The 19,973-nt window shown below is 43.3% G+C and overlaps 2 protein-coding genes and 1 gene segment (V, D, J or C); all 3 read right to left on the bottom strand.

Moving 5' to 3' along the window:
• Positions 1–17,138, bottom strand: part of LOC310662854 (uncharacterized protein) — a 40,321-nt gene extending 23,183 nt beyond the window's left edge. The window contains exon 1 of the mRNA XM_083410048.1: positions 15,834–17,138. The gene's annotated coding sequence lies outside the window, so the exon portion shown is untranslated. The remainder of the gene's footprint in view (positions 1–15,833) is intronic.
• The window catches only part of LOC310662873 (immunoglobulin mu heavy chain-like), a 301,954-nt gene that overhangs the window by 61,951 nt on the left and 220,030 nt on the right, over positions 1–19,973 (bottom strand). For 3 of the 13 annotated variants that reach the window (XM_083410122.1, XM_083410120.1, XM_083410125.1), the window contains exon 3: positions 17,150–17,207. The exons of 5 other annotated variants lie outside the window; for them this stretch is intronic. In XM_083410122.1, coding sequence (XP_083266248.1) covers positions 17,150–17,207 — 58 coding nt within the window. Of the gene's footprint in view, positions 1–17,149; positions 17,208–17,618; positions 18,244–18,312; positions 18,380–19,011; positions 19,066–19,360; positions 19,420–19,973 lie in introns of those variants that run through there. 5 more of the 13 variants (XM_083410121.1, XM_083410114.1, XM_083410115.1 and 2 more) reach the window with 5 other exon arrangements.
• LOC310663053 (Ig mu chain C region-like) lies at positions 4,057–19,824 on the bottom strand. The segment is given in 5 exons: positions 19,758–19,824; positions 7,286–7,600; positions 6,437–6,766; positions 5,412–5,753; positions 4,057–4,647 (listed from the first exon to the last, which is right to left on the bottom strand).

Genomic DNA, 19,973 nt, shown 5'->3' with positions numbered 1-19,973 from the left:
CTCCCAGTTCCACTTGGTTTAAGAGAATGGCTATTGCCTGTTTCACTTTAGTACCCTGCCTTCCATTTGTTTTTACCTTTATGACGGTCACAGTGGCACTGTAGAACAGGCTCACGAGAAAAAGGATGATGAAAGTCGAAAGGATGGATGAGATGTTTTGGAACTCCTCGTCATCGACGTCCACGATCCCATCTAGGTAAACTTTGGACAATACACGGAGGTCAGCACTTTCTGGATGGTGATTTCTTATTGCAGCTAAATGACACAGAGAGCAAGAGAATGTTGCACAAACAAGGTGAGGGCCTCGGGCCTCGGGGGGAAATGGGAAAGAGAAGATTTGGGAGGCAGCAGAGTTCTGTTTTTAGTTAGTGATTTTCAAGCAAGTGACAAATTATTGCTTAGTGGTGCCTCAGGCACACCAGAATTCTGCACTTGTGGTATGAATGAGGGGTGCAAATTAAAGATCTACATCTATCTATGTAAATTCACGGGAATGAAGGTTGCAGGCGATTGCATGCAAAATGGCAAAGCAACTAAAGTGAGCTCATGCCCAAAGAGTTGAATTCATGCTTCTTGGAGCCATAGATGTTTTTTAAAAATGAGATCTGCATAGCAATACCTACCTAAGGAATGGGGAATGAGATGTCACAAACTAACTCTGTTAAGCCCTCATGAATTTGATAATAATTTTCCTCCTGGTCCTGATGTTTTTGTGAAGTCCTTGGAAGGACTGCATTCCAACTTGCAAAAACCTCCTGTTACAATACAGCTATTTATTACAGAGCCATAATATGATGCAATCTAATTTTTGGAATTGATTTTGCAAAATCCACTCTGCAATGAAGGGAAGAGTAGATGTCTCATTTTGGGATATCCCTGTGCAGGAGTTTATGTCTCATTCATTAGTTTTATGTGTCACTTGTTAGAGGATTGTTTTCTACGATTATTGTTATTTTAGCATTTTATTTTATTTTTCACCTTCCAGGCACCCACACAGCTTAGCCCGAGGTCCCACCCCGGCAGCAGTATTTTAGCATTTCATGTAGTAGTTCTAAGCCTACAAAGGACTTTACAATTGGTATCTCATTTATTATCACAACTCTGGGTCAGTCAGGATGTGAGATAAAGTGGTTTGCCCAAAGATGCCCAATGAGATTGGGGCTGAGGACTAAACTTAGATCTTCTGGGCTTAAAGTATAGCACTCTATCATCCCACCATACCAGCTTGTCGTATTTTATGTGTATTCACACATGAATGTCCACGTGTGTGTGTGTGTGTGTGTGTGTGAGAGAGAGAGAGAGAGAGAGAGAGAGAGTGCCAAGATGATTTCATTTTGTGGATTTCCTTTGGATTCACCCCTGGTTACAAACATATGTAATGCAAACAGTGGTTGATTATATGTCACCTAAATCTTGGTTAATTGGAGAGAGGTGGTAAAAATGGTATTACAGACCTGTAAGGTTATATCATATTACAAAATCTGGAAGCAAGAATTGTTGGAGGAAATGTAGAGTGATGGGAATGTACAGTCATATGTGGTGGGATTGTAGTTAATGAATTCTGGAAACAGATTGGTATAGAAATATCGGGAACTGTGGTTAGGAAGGTGGAAATATCTAAATTAATCGTTCTTATTAGCCTGAGTAGCACCGAGTTAGAAACAAAAGAGGAATGTAAATGGGTAAAATTGATGGTAATTGCAGCCAGACAGGTTATAGCAAGTAATTGGAAAAATGCAGAAGGGCTAGAGGTGAAGCAACGGAGGGAAAAATTGAAAAATATTATAATCTTAGAATATCTAACTGTGAAGATACATAAAATGAAAGGGTTTAAGGTCAGTAAGAAGGAGGAGGATTGGTTTGAGAAGATATTGAATTATTTGGGCAGGTTTGAACAACTTGGGGTATTAAATGTTAAAAGTTAAATAAACCTTGTGGAGGGAGGAGTGTTAAGTTGTATAGAATTGTACATATAGCTGATTTGAATATGTTATCATTGATTATGTATACCCAATGTATCAGCCACCTGGGGGGTTTTACTGTTTATTTTCACTGTTTGTGTTTTGGTTGTTGGTAAAAATAAAATTAAGAAATAAAATTGGAGAGTGGTGACCACGTATACCAAATATGAAAGAAAATTGAGTATAAATATAACCCATTCATTGAGCCTCCCCAACGTGGTAACTGGGTTTCAACTCAACAATACAAAAGGTGGAAAACCCTCCACCTTGTTGTAGAATGGCTCAAGATGGGATTTTGACTCAACCTTATTCCACAGCTTGCCATTGCTAGGAAGGAATGGGAAACAGTATGGATGGCAAAGGGTGACTTCTGCATCCTGGTGCCTGTTGGTCTTCATCTAATTGAACATGAATGAGGCAACTGAAGATGTGCTTGTCTTTGTCATAGCCAAACGTTCCTCTCCGTGGGTTTGAGAGAGAAGGAAGAATATATAGTGTAAGGATGACTTATTCCTTCAAATGGGCAACTTGTTTCCGTCCTCATTCTCCCCCTAGCTCCTGCTGGCTGAAAATCAACGGCAGAGGATGCTTCCAGGGTCCTTAATCTAAATGAGGTGTAATTGCCGCCCAATGGCCATCAGTATGGGAGGGATGCTTTTAGAATAGGATGCAGAGGTTCAAGAGAAGCAGCACTTCTGCGTCCGTACCATCATTTATTTGATCCTGTAAGTGATTACTGCTCTCCATATTGGTGGCGGAAGATGTGAACTGGCCAAAGAGATTGTCGTCCACAGATGCATATCTGTGTCAACAGTTTCAACGTAGCTTTCTCCCTCAAAAACTAATGATTACGAAAATGTTACTACTTTGTAGTAATGGATGAGATTACTATTTATGTCACAAGAGTTCTAGATTCTTTCATCAGCAAGAGTCTTGATGAATTAAGTGATTTATGAACTTTTTATTTAATGCTCTGTTTCTAAAGTTGTAGATTAACTGTGGAACTTTGTTGCTAGATATGCATCCGAGTATCTTCAAGAGAATCCCTCAATGTCATCCATTGACATGTGGGAGACTACCTTGGTGGTGGTGGTTGCGATCATTATCATCATGGATGTAAGGTATTGGCTATTTGCTACTTGATAAACTTGTACTGTGGGGAACCCAAATGGAAGCGATGCCTTGCTATCACCCAGTCACATGCTTATTTATATGTACACATTTTGCTATTGCCTTCAGCCTTTTGTTTTAAATTCTCAGTCAAAAATCAAGATAAACTGAATCGGCTTCCGCAAACCGACTGAACTCAAGTCCACAACATGTTGTGCATTATATGTGTAGCCTCAGATATTCATATATTTTGCACCAGTATGTCAATATTAAAATGACTGATCTCATCAAATATTTCGCGTGTGTGTGTTTCAAATGCTCTCTGAAATCTCTCTTAGTGACTTCTTCACCATGTATCAAGTGTGGATATAGGTGGTTGCTTGTGAACGCCCAGTGAATGATCATTTTTTAAAAAAATAGTTGTACAGGGCAACCCCTGCATGTACAGAGTGTTTTTCTTCTGTTTTTAAGATGCCCGGGGGAGGCTGAGTTGAGAATGACTCTAAATTACACAATGTTGGAGCTGGGAAATCAATGTCATTAGATATAAGAATAGGTGGTACCTAACTTTCTTAACCTGCTGTTTTCCACCCCAGATGTAGGGATAGAACAATTTAGAAGGAGGAGTTGTTGGGATGTTTATTTTAATAGGGAGATGAAGAGATGGAATAAAAAGCTAGGGGATCAAAGATCAAGGCAGTCAGTGGCAGGGGTTTGGGAGGGGGAGTACGATTGCAGTGTCCGTACTTGCAGTGCAAACTCTCACATTTCATTCAACTTCTGACAATCTCATGCTTACAGCATCCACATAATAAAATGGTTGCTGTGGGTGGAATTTCCAGAGAAGCTTTATTTCCCATTGTATTCAAATGGGAGTTCGGTGTCTCATTCCATGCTTGCGCAACTGAAGGTTAATATTAACTGTCATATCAACATTTCCCACAAGAAGCCAGGTTTTCTTTCATCGTTTGAAAAAAATCAATACTTTATTGCAAACTATTTATTTCTTCCAAAAGATGTGGTCAGTTAACATGTTAACATTTGAGACACATCTTTCCTTAGAATCAAACCCCAATTTTCAACTGAAGAATCAATAATGAAGCAGGAAGAGACACAAGGAGGAAACAGATTCTGGTGGTAATGGGAGCATGGAGGATGCGTGAGAGAAACTATCATGGTGTTTAGTTGCAAGTTGTGGCCGTATCGGAGAGCACTAAGGAGACGTTGACAACAGTTGGTTTACCCGTGTTCTTGTCCACGGTCTTCTGAGTGTTGTTCATGGGCAGCGCCTCATGACCCACGACACAAGTGTAACGGTCTCCATGACTCCAGTCACTTTCGCTGATGTACAATATGCTATAGGCGAAGAACTTTTCTTGTGTCCTGGGCTCTTCTTTGGGTTCACTGACGTAGAAATCTGCAGGATTCACTGGCTGATCGTTATGGAGCCACTGCAGAAAGATACCTTTGGGGGAGAAACCTTTCACTAGGCAAGTGAGGGTGGCTGTTTCTCGCAGAGCTAGTTCTTCTGAGGTAGGTGGAAGGACATAGACGGCTGGGCTAGATTGGGGGCCATCTGGAAGGTGAAAAAAGAAGAAAAGGAATGAAGAGACAATCAAATGTGCATTCCTTATCATTTTTACCCACAATTCATTTTGTTTCATGAGACCTGACTTAACCTTTGGCCTCTCGGATATATAGGCTTGGCTGTTTTGAGAGAGACAGGGCACTTTAAGAACCAGAGTGAAGCCTTTCAAAAAGGGAACTGGGCAAGTCAGATTGGCGAGGCAGCAAAATGGATCAAGTCCTAGTTTTGATGCAACAGCCGTTTATGGACCAGAAATGGACCTAGTTTTTACTGAGCAGTTGGATCACATGGTTCTCCCTAAAGTATAGGAGGCAATGCTAAGAAGATTGACACTGCTGATACTAGAGTAGGACACCTTTGCAAGGTGAGAATACAGGTTCCATCTGACAGCAGAAGAGTGTGGACTGAAGTTCGCTACGTGGCCTTCATCAAGTCATAGTCACTCAGGTTGGCCTAGTTCAATGGTTCATAACGGTAAGAGTTCCAAAAGCAGCTGTCAAAATAATAAGTAAGGAAAGTGTCCACTGGGATACCCTAATAGGAGCTCATAGGCTCCAGCAGCTACTGAAGTAAGGGCATCATTGAATACGCTGAAGGAGTTTTTTTGAAGGCCGCTGACTTTCTACCAAATTTCTCTTCAGGTGGCAACTATTCTGAGGGCGGATGAGGAGCCTGACAGATCTAGGGATCTGTGAAAACACACAACACTAATGTGTAATCTTTCCATGGGATGAAGTAAAACAGGTACCTACCATTAAACTTTTGCAAAGTTTTGTCGATAGGTTCAGGAAGTAAGCCTGGGAAATTAACTTTGCACGTGAACGTATCATGGCTGTCCCACTCTGTGGCGCACACGGTGGCTGTAGCATCAATGTAAGTAAGCCCATTAGCCTGATCTTCTGGCTTTCCAAGTTCGGTCTTCAGTAGTGTTTCGTCAGATTTTTTTGTCCAGGTAACATTCAGTGCCGAAAGATCCTGTTCAAGGGGTACGTTTGAAATTCTGCAGGTCAGCTTGGCTAACTTGGTCTGGAAGATGTCAGCAAAGGATGGTGGGATTGCTTCCACACGGACATCCTCATTACAAGAAATGTCACCTGAAGAATGACATGAGATAAGTGAGAACAAGGTTTGGTTCCACAGTAATTAAGACAACAGAACACACCAGTGTTCCATACACTGTTGGCAATCAATGCTTTAAACACCCAACTTACTTCAAAGTCTCCTTCTTCATGCCCAAATCAAATTCTCTTAACCTTTGCTGAATACTGGCTATATATAATGTGTGGCTTGACCCTAAGATCAACTGGGAATTTCCTCTCACTACCTGTGTACTATGTTCTGCAGGAAAGAACTTGTAGAAATGAGCTCTTGTGTGTTCCACAAGTGTGGAAGTCCATTACTTTGGGGGCCCACCAAAGCTGAGAAGCTTTTGAGAAAAGCTACAGGATAGGGCTTTCAGAATTATGGCACGGCCCTTTTAAATAGCAAATTTGAGCTAGGAGATTTTACATTTGCAGAACAATATCAACATGGGTCTTTAGCATAGAGGAGAATATTTCATACATTGATATCAGAATATGGATGAACTGAGATCTCACCCAACATTGAAATTATTGTTTTTCTCCCCTCCTAATTATTCTGGGGGTATGCTGAAGGATACAGGGTTTTTTGGTTGTTTTTTTTAATAGGGTTGCATTGAGCAGTGGAACTGGGACCGGAGATAGATTATTCTTATTCTGAATGGTCAGATTTCTCATAAAAGAACAGTGAAGCTCACCTTGACAAAAAGAGTTCCTGTTGATCTTGATTGTGTCATTGAAGTCCTTGCCATTCACCACACAAGAGAAGGTAATGTCACTGAGCCAGTCTCTCTTGGTGACTATGAGTTCACTCTTTATGCTGTAACCACTGCCCTCTCGGATTGGCTGGGTGGTGGTGAAGCCAGAGTCAAGTACCTGTCCCTTCTTCAGCCACTGAAGTGTGTACTTGCTGGAGGGAAGGTTAACTACGCTGCAGGTGATGGTGGCATTCAGGTAACTGCCAAAAAAGGCTTGAATGGGTGGTGCACGTACAGACATCTCAGGTTTTGGCGGTTCGATTGGCGTTTCTACTCGAGAAAGAGGGGGAATTGCAAGAAAGAATGAATTATGGCAGGTGGGTACAACACTCTCAACAGAAAAAAATGTAAATATGTAAGGACTGGAGTTACATATATGTGTATATTCAGCTGTATTTAGGAATACATGTTCACATGATTGTCTTCTAGCTGTATTGGGATGCATACTGGAGAAACATGTTCGCATTCTTTTGACTCAATGGGAAGCAGGGCTTCATTTGAGTCAAGGCTAAGCTGGGCTGAGCCTTCAGAGTCACAGCACAGCATTGGAGCAAATGGAAGGAATGTGCACTGCTGGGAATGTGCAGAGCACATTTCCCATGCTACACGTGAGACATATCCTACTCAGCTAGGACAGTGGATGCAGCTTTGATCTCCTCTTTCAGAAACAAATCAGCACCTCTGAAAGTATGTGCCACAATAAGCCTCTGACTACTTGTGTCTAATCTTTTGAAGATGTGTTGTTATGTTGGGAATGTTGAACAAGACAAGACAAATGCATTCACTTACCGCAGCCACGGATCACTCGTATCACTTTGTTTCCAGAAGGGTGGTCAGCCTTGCAGTAAAATGGATCATAATTTGTCCAATCAGCAGATGGGACAAGTGCCTGGGAACTTGCGGTGTAAGTCCCACCGGAGCCGAGTACTGAAGGAAACTTCTTGGACGTGATTGTACTGTCGCTGACATTGTTCTTATTGTTCCAGGAGAAAGTGACCGAGTCAGGAAGGAAATTCTTGGCCAAGCACCCGATGGTGACCTTTTCACTGCCCTCGCTCCCAGGAGAAGCAATGAGAGGGAAAAGAGATGGGGCAGCTGAGGGAACTGAGGGAGAAGAAAAGCAGAAGGATGGAGGGTTTTTGGAAGGTGTTAAAAGTTCAGCTGGGGTTAACTAACTGAAAGGAAGCGAACCGTTGCATTGTTGGGAAAGAGAGACAAGGGTATCAAACATGAGTATATGTGTGTTACTAGATGGATTGTTGTATTGTTGAGGTGTTTTTCAACACAAAATCGACATTTTGGATGTATTTGTGTTTAACCCCATTCTGCATGAAATATACCCAGTCTTCTCCCTCCTTCCCTTTGTAAGTAGAATTCCCTTTCTCCTAGTTCTTATCTATAACTTATAGCTAGTGTAGGGTGTTTAGGAACCTGAGCTATGAACTTGGGAGTCTAGTCGGTCCAGACATACGTGACCTTAGTCTCATCACACTGGACCACTCCTGAAACAATATTGTTGTAAGAATTGCACAGTTAATGAACATACAGCACCTGGGGAAAGTGTATAAATATGTACAGCATTATTACTGAATAGCATCAGCTGGAGAAGCACACTGCCTAATATTCCCCTTTCATCATTGATGAATAACAACTGGCCAAAGCTCTGAAAAGAAATGTTGGTCATGTTTCCCTATAATAACCACCAGAAAGGCTATTTACTCTCAGTGAAGGAGCAAGAACCACCAGAAAAGCTGTTTCATTATGTCTATTATCCAGAGGTCCATGCTAGGAACCATTTTTATAACAACCATGAAGCACAACCCTATCCCTGTCTACTCAAAGGTAAGTCCCACTGAATATAATGGGGCGTATAAGTGCATATAAAAGTAAGTGCATATAAAATCTAAGCAGAAATGAGCTGGCAGCGAGGAGAATGCAACTGGAGTAGAAACATTGTGAGGCTGTTCATTTTGCTTTCTGTGGAGTTCACATCTGGCTTATTCTGTTGTACAGTATTTGTTTCATTACAACACTTCTAGAGCGTCAGCTGCACCCTCTGAAACGGTCACATTTTTAAAAAAGTGGGCAATGTCAGGCACAGTAAAATGGAACGAAGATTTCGAGATTTTGAGGAGCACACAGACTTTCTTGCAAAATCACGAGCCATTTCATATTCTGATTACCCTTCAACACTGCTGTGTTATACAGTACCCTTCCATACCAGAACAGCATAACCAGCAAAAGAATCAAAATGATTTTTGTAAAAGGAAACCCAATCACTTCAAAGAAAGCTAATTCAACAGAAATATGACATCTTTCATTGTACTACACTTATTGACACCATGAATCTCCTTAGCTATATCTAATGCAGTAAGCCCTTTTAAACCATCAAAGGGAATCTGCACTGTGTTGCAGGTTAATATTTCTGACACCAATGAGCACCCCCCCCATATAAAGCACAAAGCAATGGTTAAATAGTGATCATTCCCTGCCTAAACTCGGCACTATTTCAGATGGGTTGTCGTAGCTTTTTGCTCTGCACCAACAAAGGGCAGAGCAGCAGCCATAGGCACCCTGACCTGTTTCTTCATTCGGCAACTAGAATCTGTGAGACTAAAACACATACATAGTTATGGTTGCCAACTGACCAGGAAAACTGCTCTGCTCTTCTCCTGTGCCTTTAGCAGCAACTCGATGCACGGAAATCAGCAGGTGACCTTTGTCACAGCAGGGATGTCAGCGTATCAGACTGCTGTTAAATGTGCAGCTACTCTGGTCTGTTGAAATGGTGGCAACTGTGCCCAAACGAAACAAGTGATATACAATCGAGTACAGCTATGCTGAATGAGAGAGACCTGAACTCCATTCCAATACAATAACTGTATCTAATGCAGTCTCAAGTCTGAAGCTGCTCAGGATGCAACATGGGTCATCCATGCCTGGTTCAGTAGCTGTCTTGATTGCACATTATGAAGCTTATAATTTTCCAGCTAGTCTTGCACTGGCAAGCCAAAGGAGTTGCAAAAACTATGTTGGGCTGGGAGATTTGCAGGTTTGTGGACACTGGAAAGGAGGCACCTTTCCCTTCCCCACCAGCCATCCTAAGCAGTATAGAATGGGGAGACTTGTGTGCCTTCCTACCCAGAGCTAGGCATGGGAGAGCCAGGAGGAAGCTGGCTGAGCCACTAACCTCCCCACAAATGGTGCTGAGATATGCCTCTCAAATGTCCCCCACCCGCTTCCTGATCCTTACAATCACTTGGGGATGAGGCTGACTGGCTTCTTCCAGGTTTCTCAAAGACACTGCTGAGCTGTGTGGATTGAATACCTTCAAATGGAGTGCCAGGTTTTAGGGAGGCAGGCAGAGGTGGGCGAGGTGGAGACAAGTTGCTTACCTCAAAGCCTTTCTAAAACCTGGACTAAACTGAAGTTCCCAGCCACTATTGAACATAGGAGGCTGAATTATACCGAGTCAGACCATTGGGTCCATCTAGCACATTACTGTCTGCATTGCCTAGCAGCAGCTCTCCAGGATTTGTGCCATCCCTTGAGCTACGGCTCTTTCCATGGGCTCGCGTATGAGGCTCTTAAAACAGCTGGGAGAAATTATTTGCTCTCCTCAGCTTGTCTCAAATCTGCTTCTGAGTTAGCAAGCTTTCTGCCTCCCGGTTAAGTGTTAAGCTTCAGGGTGGCTAGGCTGGGGACACAGTTGCTTTTTCCAGCCTTCTCAAAGCTTGTGCCACACAGCTCTCAACATGGAACCATGCAATTCTTTCGGCTGAGTATATGCACTCGGGGAGGACAGGGTGAAGGAGCCAGCCCTCCTCAAGCCAGGGCTGATCTTGGAGGTTTGCAAGGCTCCTAGCTGAGAATCAAGCTTCTTAGAAATCCCTGTTGCATCTCCAACCCTGCTATATAGCTCTGAAAAAATCTCACCTCCTAGGTGAGAGGTGGGCTTTGGAGAAGCAAGGGGGCTGCTGGTGCTTTCCCCATCATTTTGAACACAGAGCCCTCGCTGTAGCTGAACACTTGACTTCAGAGAGATCCTGGGTGCTTCCTGCACTATAGCTGCTGGAAATCTGAGAAGCTTGCCTGCATCACAGTTCAACGCTGGGCTTCCACGAAATTAGGGGATGCCAAAAATCGCCCCCATCACAGAAGCCAGAAATGAAGGCAAACCCACCCAGCTCTTGCCTAGCTAAGCCCTGGGCTCCAGAGAGAGCCCAGCTGCCTCTCTGTCCCAACTCCAGCTGCTATAGCACTGGAAATATTTCTTATCTCAGGGCTGAGCGGTGAGCTTCAGAGAAGCTGGAGCTTTGCCCATCAGCCACCCAGTTTTTCCTCAGCTGAGCACTCAGCTTCAGAAAGACTCTGGGTACTCCTCCAACTCAGCTAGAACTGCTAGAGATCTCCATGCTTGCATGTACCGGTAGTTCTCTTTCCAACAACCTAAGGGGCTTCTGAAAGCTTCCCCCATCATTCTCAGAGCCAGAGCTGAGCAGCAAGCCCTCCAAGCTGTTCCCCAGTTGAGCCCTCGGCTTCAGAGAGACTCTCACTTTTCCCTCTGCCCTTGCTATTGCTGCTATGGATGGGAAAAGCTTGCATAAGAAAAAGCTAGGGGCTTTTAAACACTATTTCCAAAGCTGTATGTCAGCAAGAAAACACACAGCTCTCTCTCAGCTCAGTGCTCGGCTTCAGAGAGACCCTGGTTTGCTCCTTGGTCATCATCTCTGGCTGCCATTGATCTGAAAAGTTTGCAAGTCCCCCAGAGGAGCAGTCAAGGGAGCTAGGCGGTTGCCAGATCCCCTGCCGCGATCATTCTGAAAGCTGCAGCCAAGATGGGAGCCATCCAGCTCTTTCTCAGCAGATCACTGGGCTTCAGGTTTGGGCTGGCTGGTCTCCCTGCCCTAGGTTCAGCTGCTTTCAGTCTAAAACTGAAACGGATTTGAGACACGGTTTGCATGGATCCCAGCTCAGTGCTGGGCTTCAATGCAAGCCAGTGGGTCTCGAGAGTTTCCCACATAGTTCCCAAGCCCAGAAATCTATGGGGAACGATGGAGCTTTCTCCTAGCTGAGCATTTGGCTATAGAGAGAATCTGGCTGCTCCTCCAGCTTAGCTACAGCTGCCGGAGGCAGGAGAGACTTACATTCATCTCAGATGAGTCTTAGGCTTCAGAGACATTAGTGGGCTACCAGGAGCTTCCCCCATCATTTCCAAAGCCAGAGCTGAGGGGTGAAACTGCCCAGCTGCCCAGCTCTTACCCAGCAAAGCACTGAGAGACTCCAGTTACATCCCCAACCCAGCTACAGCTTTGGATGACCTAGGGAGCTGCTGGAACCTTCCCTATCATTCTCAAGAGTCCCAGCAGAGTCCTGAGCCACCCAGCCCAGCCCTGGCTAAGTGGTGGCCCCAGTTGTCACTGCTGTAGCTCTGTTAAAATTTCCTAGCTCCTAGCTAGGCAGTGGGCTTCAGAAAAACCAGGGGACTGCTGCTGGTGCTTTGCCCACCATTCCCAGAGACACAGTTGAACTCCAAGCCATCCAGCTCTTCTGCAACTGAGTACTGGGCTTTAGTTTGCCCTTCTAGCCTCATCTGTAGCTGCTACAGCTCCAAAAATATTTCCTAGCTCCTAGCCAAGCGGTTGGCTTCAGATAAGCTAAGCGACTGCCGCTGCTTTCCCTGCCATTTTGGAAGCCGTAGCTGAGCACAGAGCCTTGAGCTGTTCCTCAACCGAGTGCTGGGCTTCAGGTTGCCCTCCCTGCCACAGCCGTAGCTGCTATAGCTCTGAAGATATTAACCAGCTCCTAGCCGAGCGGTGTGCTTCAGATAAGTTAGGGTGGTAGCTGGAATGTTCCCATCATTCTCGGAGCTGCAGCTCAGCACTGAGCTGCCCAGCTCTTTCCTGGCCATGCACTGGGCTCAAGGCTGCTCTCCCAGCCCAAGCTTTAGCTGCTATAGCTCTGAAAAGATTCCTAGTTCCTATCTGAGCTGTGGATGACTGAGGGAGCTGCTGGAACATTCCCTATCATTCTCAAGAGCAACAGCACAGTACTGAGACACCCAGCCCTGCCCTGGCTAAGCAGTGGGCTTTAGGTTGCCCTCCCTGCCCTAGCTGTATCTGCCCTAGCTCTGAAAACATTTTCTAGCTCCTAGCTGAGCGGTGCGCTTCAGATAATCTAGGGCTGGAACGTTCCCACCATTCTCAGAGGTACTGTCCACCTCTTCCCTGGCCATGCACTGGGCTCAAGGCTGCTGTCCCAGCCCTAGCTTTAGCTGCTATAGCTCTGAAAAGGTTCCCTAGTTCCTAGCTGAGCTGTGGTTGACCGAGGGAGCTGCTGGAACCTTCCCTATCATTCTCAAGAGCAACAGCACAGTACCGAGACACCCAGCCCTGCCCTGGCTAAGCAGCGGGCTTTCGGTTGCCCGCTCTGCCCCAGCAGTAGCTGCTATAGCCCTGAAAGATTCCAAGCTCCTCAGAGAAGCTAGGGAGCTGGTGGAACCTTTGCCATCATTATGAAGAGCTACAGCTCTGCACAGAGCTATCCTGCCCTTCCCTGGCTAAGCAGTGGGCTTTAGGTTGCCCTCCCTGCCCTAGCTGTAGCTGCCATAGCTCTGAAAACATTTTTCTAGCTCCTAGCTGAGCTGAGCTGAGCTCAGATAAGCTAGGGGTTTTGCTGGAACGTTCCCACCATCCTCAGAGGTACCGTCCAGCTCTTCCCTGGCCGTGCACTGGGCTCAAGGCTGCTGTCCCAGCCCTTAGACACCCAGCCCTGCCGTGGCTAAGCAGTGGGCTTTAGGTTGCCCCTCCCTGCCCTAGCTGTAGCTGCCATAGCTCTGGAAACATTTTCTAGCTTCTAGCTGAGCGGTGCACTTCAGATAAGCTAGGGGTTTTGCTGGAACGTACCCACCATTCTCAGAGGTACTGTGTACCTCTTCCCTGGCCATGCGCTGGGCTCAAGGCTGCTGTCCCAGCCCTAGCTTTAGCTGCTATAGCTCTGAAAAGGTTCCCTAGTTCCTAGCTGAGCGGTGGTTGACCGAGGGAGCTGCTGGAACCTTCCCTATCATTCCCAAGAGTAACAGCACAGTACTGAGACACCCAGCCCTGCCCTCGCTAAGCAGCGGGCTTTTGGTTGCCCTCTCTGCCCCGGCAGTAGGTGCCAAAGCCCTGAAAGGTTCCAAGCTCCTAGCTAAACTGTGGGCTTCAGAGAAGCTAGGGAGCTGTTGGAACCTTTCCTATCATTCTCAAGAGCTACAGCTCAGCACAGAGCTATCCTGCCCTTCCCTGGCTAAACAGTGGGCTTTAGGTTGCCCTCCCAGCCTCAGCTGCAGCTACCGTAGCGCCTAGCCGAATGGTGGGCTTTTTTCTAGCTCCTAGCCGAATGCTGGGCTTCAGAGAAGCTAGCGGTTTTGCTGGAATGTTCCCACCATTCTCAGAGGTACTGTCCAGTTCTTCCCTGTTTGTGCACTGGGCTCAAGGCTGCTGTCCCAGCCCTAGCTTTAGCTGCTATAGCTCTGAAAAGGCTTCCTAGCTCCTACTCGCTCAGTGGGCTTCAGATAAGCTAGGGTGCTGCTGCAGTGTTCTCAGAGACATAGCTGAGCACCAAGCCATCCAGCTGGTGCCTGGCTAAGGGCACCAGCTAGGTTGCCCTCCTTGCCCCAGCTGTAGCTGCTATAGCTCTGAAAACATTTCGTAGCTCCTAGCTGAGTGGCAGTCATCAGAGAAGCTAGGGGGCTGCTGGTGCTTTCCCTGATGTGTTCCAAGCTGCCGCTGGTCACAGAGCTACCCAGCGTTTCCCTAGCTAAGTTCTGGGGTTTAGGTTGCCCTCCCTGCCCAAGATGAAGCTATTATAGGGATCAAAACTGTTGGAGCTTTGCGAGGCTCGTGTGCTCCCCAATTCAGTGATGGGCTTTGGAGAAGCTAGGAGGGTGCCATAACACCCCCCTTGCCTTGCTACCAAAGCCACAGCTCAGCAGAGATCCCTCCAGCCTTGCCTGGCTGAGCTCTTGGCTTCAGCGAGGTTCAGGTTGCCCCTCAACCTCCGGCTATAGCTGCTAGAGATCTGAAAGGCTTGCATGCATTCCAGCTCAGTATACCAACTTGGATAAGCTAAGGGATCTCCGAAGCAATCCCCTCCATCGCTCCCAAAGCTGCATCTGAGTCTGAAACTCTTCCCTAGCTAGGTACTGAGCCTCAAAGAGATACTCCTTGCTGCCATGCCCCAGCTAGGGCTGCTATGGATCTGAAAGATTTGATGCCTGCTGACTGAGCAGCAGACATCAGAAAAGCTTGGGGCTGGCCACCTGCTTTCCCCCATTACTCTCAAAGTCTCAACTGAGCAGGAAGCCAATTGGCTCTCCCCACCACCGTTGAGCACTGGCCTTTAGAGATGTTCCTGTTGTTCTCCATGCTCTGGCTATTGGTCCTGTAGATCTAGATCTAAACCTGCTAGAGGCATGGAAGACATGCCTCCCAGTCCCTGCTGAGCATCTGTAATCAAGGATGCTCCATCCTAGGCTCCCAAAATGATGAACAATAAGGCTTGCTTCTTTTCAAGCTTTGGGGATGCTGGGTGGGTCCAGTTGACCACCCAGGTACTCCAGAACTAGTAGTACGTTGGGTAAAAGGTTGGATACCACCTCACTGAGCATAGGATGCCGAACATCCCAATCACCTGGGAAAACTACTGGTAAATACACCCCAGTAAAGCCTTGTATTGATCATCATATTACAAATTTAGAAATCATGCTAGTTAAAGATGTGGGAAAATCCCTACATGATTATTCACTGTTAAATAAATTAATAGTCTAGCAGTGGTTTGTTATTGTAAGCTTTCCTGAGTTAGCTTGATATAAACTCTGATAATTAAAAAATAATTCCATTTGTCGTCCAAAATTCCAGTTAAGTCTATCACTTATCTGAATCAATCAATCAAATTAAAACTACTACATAGAGAGGTGGAAGTTTCAATCAAAAGCAGAAATATACTCTACAGAGATGAACTATCTTAAAACCCTGACCGCATAGGACAAAACAAATCCAGTTAAAACAGAAAAACCCATAAAAGTTACTCAGAAAAACCAAACAAAAACCAACAATAAATTATGATTTCCTGACACAAATTCATTCACACTTAAAATCTGTGTCTCATTATTTCACAAAAATAAGCAACAGAAGAGAACACTATTAAAGTATCCCAATGTATTTTCATGTTAATTGTTAATAAATGTTAAATTTGTTCAAAATAGATAAAATAATTGACATATTCTAAATTGTAGTAAAATAATAATAATCAAATAAAATGTTGAAAAAAGAGGAATAAAGTATTTTTTCCTTACCATTTAAATGTATGATTTCTACACGAAAAAGATTCACAAACTTCTAGAGTCCAGAACCAATTGCTTATGGAACAGACATTCATCTTTTTTCTTTAAACCAAAAAATGCTAAATCTGGGTTATTTTTTGTGGGGAAAACAGAGATCTTTCAAAGACAGGTGTTATTCTGTTGTTTTCGAAACATTCGGGGCTATTTTCCACCATGTGAAACCACTGTGGGTGCTAGAAACTCCATGAAATGGAACGCAAGGTCTTAAAATAAATCAAAACAGAGAAACGAATCTTTGGCCACCTGTTGTCTTAATCTGTCCCCCGCCCCCAACGTTCCTATTTAGTAATCGGCCATTTTCTTTTCACAAAAAAAGAAAAGAATATATCCAACCTTTCAAAATCTTTTCTTGATTGTGCTAATTATTTTAGATTCTGATGCATATTAATTAGCACTCCCATTAATTTCACAGTGCATGAGCATCAGGAGTAAAATACAATTTGCTCAAAGGCTTAATCTGAGCCGGGAGCCAAAGAAACATAAATTCAATTGCAGAATTCAGCCTCAGAATTAGTTAAACAAACAAACAAACAAACAAACAAACAAAAGACTAGTAAGTCTAAGCATGTTAAAAGTACCTTGCCCTCACTACTGAGGAAAGTTAAGCAGAACCCACAGGTTGGTAACAGTTTAATTTAGAGAGAATAAAGGGAGGCAGACAAAGAAATAACAGTGGCATATTAAAGATGTCTTAAGTTTGTTGTGAAGTGAATTTTAGGAGAGAAACTACTTCACCTGATGCACACAAGGACTTTATTGATCTGGCAAAGTAGGTTTTCCCCTCTGAAATTCATTCCACGACACTTATTTACTCTTTAAAGTGTCGCAGGACTTTGTCTATAACTGCAACCTAGTATTATGCTTGATTGAAAGATAGATAGACAGAGAGTAATAAGATGGGATGAATCCTGACCGGCTGAAGGGTAGACAGAAAAAAATGAACAAATTAAATAATAAATAAATGGGGGGGGGGTAAACTACTGAGAAAGAGTGGATAGACAGATTTCTAAATTATGCATTTGTTATAAGAATGCAGTTCTATTTGTCCATTTAAACTTTTGATCACTAAAGAATAGAATTAGACACTACCAAGGCACAAATATTCCCCCCATCTTAAATCTATATGACACATATAATTGCAGCTTTTAAGTTGCTTTAAGGCTTTCAAAATGCACTGGAGATTGACAAAACCAAGCAACCCAAAGAGAAATCCCATCTGCTCAGTTATGAATGAAATTAGTTCTGAATTAGAAAAAATATTGATTTACCTGAACTAACGGCGACAAAGGTCCCAGGTCCCCAGTAGTCTAATCCGTAGTATACACACTAACACAATTGTCTGGAGATACTGTATTTAACAAACTGTGCCCTCAGCTCAGTTCTTCGGTAATCTCTTAGAAGGAGTCTAACAGATTCTGATTCTAACAAAATTTCTTCTCATATATTCCCCTATGTTACCCCAGTCTTTTTGCAAGTGCAACCTTTCTAGACTATTGCAATTGTGTAGCGAACATAGTAAAACATTTTCAGGGAAAGCGTAAAAATATAATTGTAGGGATGGAGAAAAGACTGTAGCAGAGTATTTTTGGTCTTTGGTTTACAAGCTATATGGAAGACAAAGTATTAAATTCTCACTGAAATAGACCTCAGTAAATCCAAAGAAAGTTGCCTTAGGCAATCAGTATTTACAAGAAAGATCATTGCAAAGAAGTACGTGAGAGAAATAAATATTTTTACCTGTTGTAACAGTGACGAAGGTGCCTGGTCCCCAGTGATCAAACCAGTTGTCACATTGGAATATGTTTATGGGGAGAGGCTGCAAAAACTTTCATTGATCGATTGACTGTTTTTGAATTGCTGAATAATCTTGTCTACTCAATTACTCCAAATGGGTATGCACCTCTAAGTACACTTACTTAGTAGTAAGACACATAGAATTCTGTGGCACTTACATCCAAGTAAACATGCGTAGGACAAGCCTGTAAGATTTACTTTGCAGTATAAGATTTTTCAGAACATGGGTAGGGGAAAAACAGTCTAAGCCTACTTTAAATCTCAATTCTAAACACATATATTGGAAGTAAACTCCACACATTTAAATGAAAGGTATATTTTCTAAGTAAGCGAGTTTGAGATAGCAGTTTATATAAGAACAGAAGAATTATCTTTCCAGACCGGACCAAGGGTCCATCCGTTCCAGAACTTGACCAGACCTTCTTATTTCTCTGGAACAGTCTCATTAAACTGAATTGGACTTCCCTGGAGTCCTGTAAGACTCCCTCAATGCCCAGAACATGCCCCACAACAGGAACACTTGAGTTTCAAAAACATAAAGAATGGGAATGACTAACATTTCAAAGACATCACTTAAAAAATAGGAACAAACTCTGCATTTAAAGAATACAGGTGAGAAAATGAATTAAAATCATACCTGAAGTGACATAGACCATGGTCCCTTGTCCCCAGTAGTCGAAGTAGTCACAGTGCCCCAACTCTTTCTATCCCATGCACAAAAACCTAATATGGAATGCTCCTGTCCTTTGTAACCCACAAAACTATCCCTTAAATGATAGTTTTAATGCACACTCAATATAAATATGGGGGTTTTCAATTGGGTTAAGATGCAGAACATAATTAAATCTGGATTGTTCAAGACAACTGAATACTTTAAGAAAAACAACAAAGAGCTTCTTGGCACTGTAAAGAGAGGAAAGCTTTGTAGTCGCAAAAGCTTTTTTAGACTTTGTGGCTTTTGCCACCGTAAATTTTCATTTCTAAGCCTGCAGAGGACTCTCTGTTGTTTTCATTATGCGAAACTACTGTAGTTAACCATCCAGCATAAGATGTTTTAAAGAAAAGGTTGTGGAATTTAAACACATACATTTCTAAGTTTTAGAAGGCATTTCTCTGAAGCCCCTGTTTTGTTATTAACTTAGTTTGGGTCATGAGCTGGACTGATGCATAATTAAGATATCTGTTTTGGTTTAAAGAGATTATTCCGGCATAACTAGGTTGAGAAAGGCAGTCAGTTTGAGGTACCAGGCTGTTTTTATACTCAACAGTCACTTTGGAAAAAAGATAGAAAAATCACACACAACTAGACAGAAGGAAAGCATTGAATTTAACTTACCACTGCTCACTGTAACCAGGGTGCCTTGTCCCCATATGTCAAAAGCATAGTAGTCACAGTGATATTAATTCCTGCCTTGAGTGACTAAAAACCTACTGGTCTCAAAGCTCAAGGTGCCAGAGGTCACATCTCCTATGTTGTCCTCCCATTATATGCTATATTTATTTACACAACTATATTTCCCTTCTGTTTTAATTGAAACTGAATTTTCTCTTGCCATAAAGAGACAGAAAACACCTACTACTCCACCTTGCATTTAGGACATTTTTTTAAAAACCCAGTAAAGATCTTATTGTAAAATATAATAACTACTTAAGTCAAAGGGAAACATGGAATAGAAAATCCTTACCTGGAGATACCATCACCATGGTCCCTGGACCCCAATAATCAAAGGCAGCATAGTAATCACATTGATTAACCTGCCAGTGTTGTGCGAACAAAAACTAAACAATACTTTCCTGTTGCCAAGACTTTAAATGGAATAGTATTTGACATTCTCTCCGACATCTGTGTATCTAGATTTATTGACTCATTTAAATATTTGCCAAGTTTATGACTATGATTTATTTTTTTAAAATCTTGTATTCCTGGGGCCTATGGAACATTTTTAGTTACAGCTAAACAAATATAGTTAGGTTTGATCCAAAGCATAACCCAGTATAAGGATCTATGGCTTTGGGGTCAACCTTAACTTTTAAAGAATGAAAGAATCAAACAGATTGAAATAAGTAATATGTATGATTTACCTGAAGTGACGGTCACTAGGGTCCCTTGGCCCCAGTGAGTGAAGTAGGCATAGTAACACAGCACATAATTCTCTACTGAAAGATGTGCAAAAACCTAAATAGAAATTGCTAAAGTATATTCCCCCCTTTACCTGCTGAGACTGTGACGAGTGTTCCTGGGCCCCAGGTATCAAAATAACTAAAAAATTCATTGAATATTAGCTATCCACTAAGTGG

The sequence above is a fragment of the Podarcis tiliguerta genome, assembly GCF_965153285.1.
Source record: "Podarcis tiliguerta genome assembly, chromosome: 13".
Classification (NCBI taxonomy): Eukaryota; Metazoa; Chordata; class Lepidosauria; order Squamata; family Lacertidae; genus Podarcis; species Podarcis tiliguerta.
Note: the sequence above shows the minus strand (reverse complement) of the source record. Positions and strands in the feature narration are given on the sequence as shown.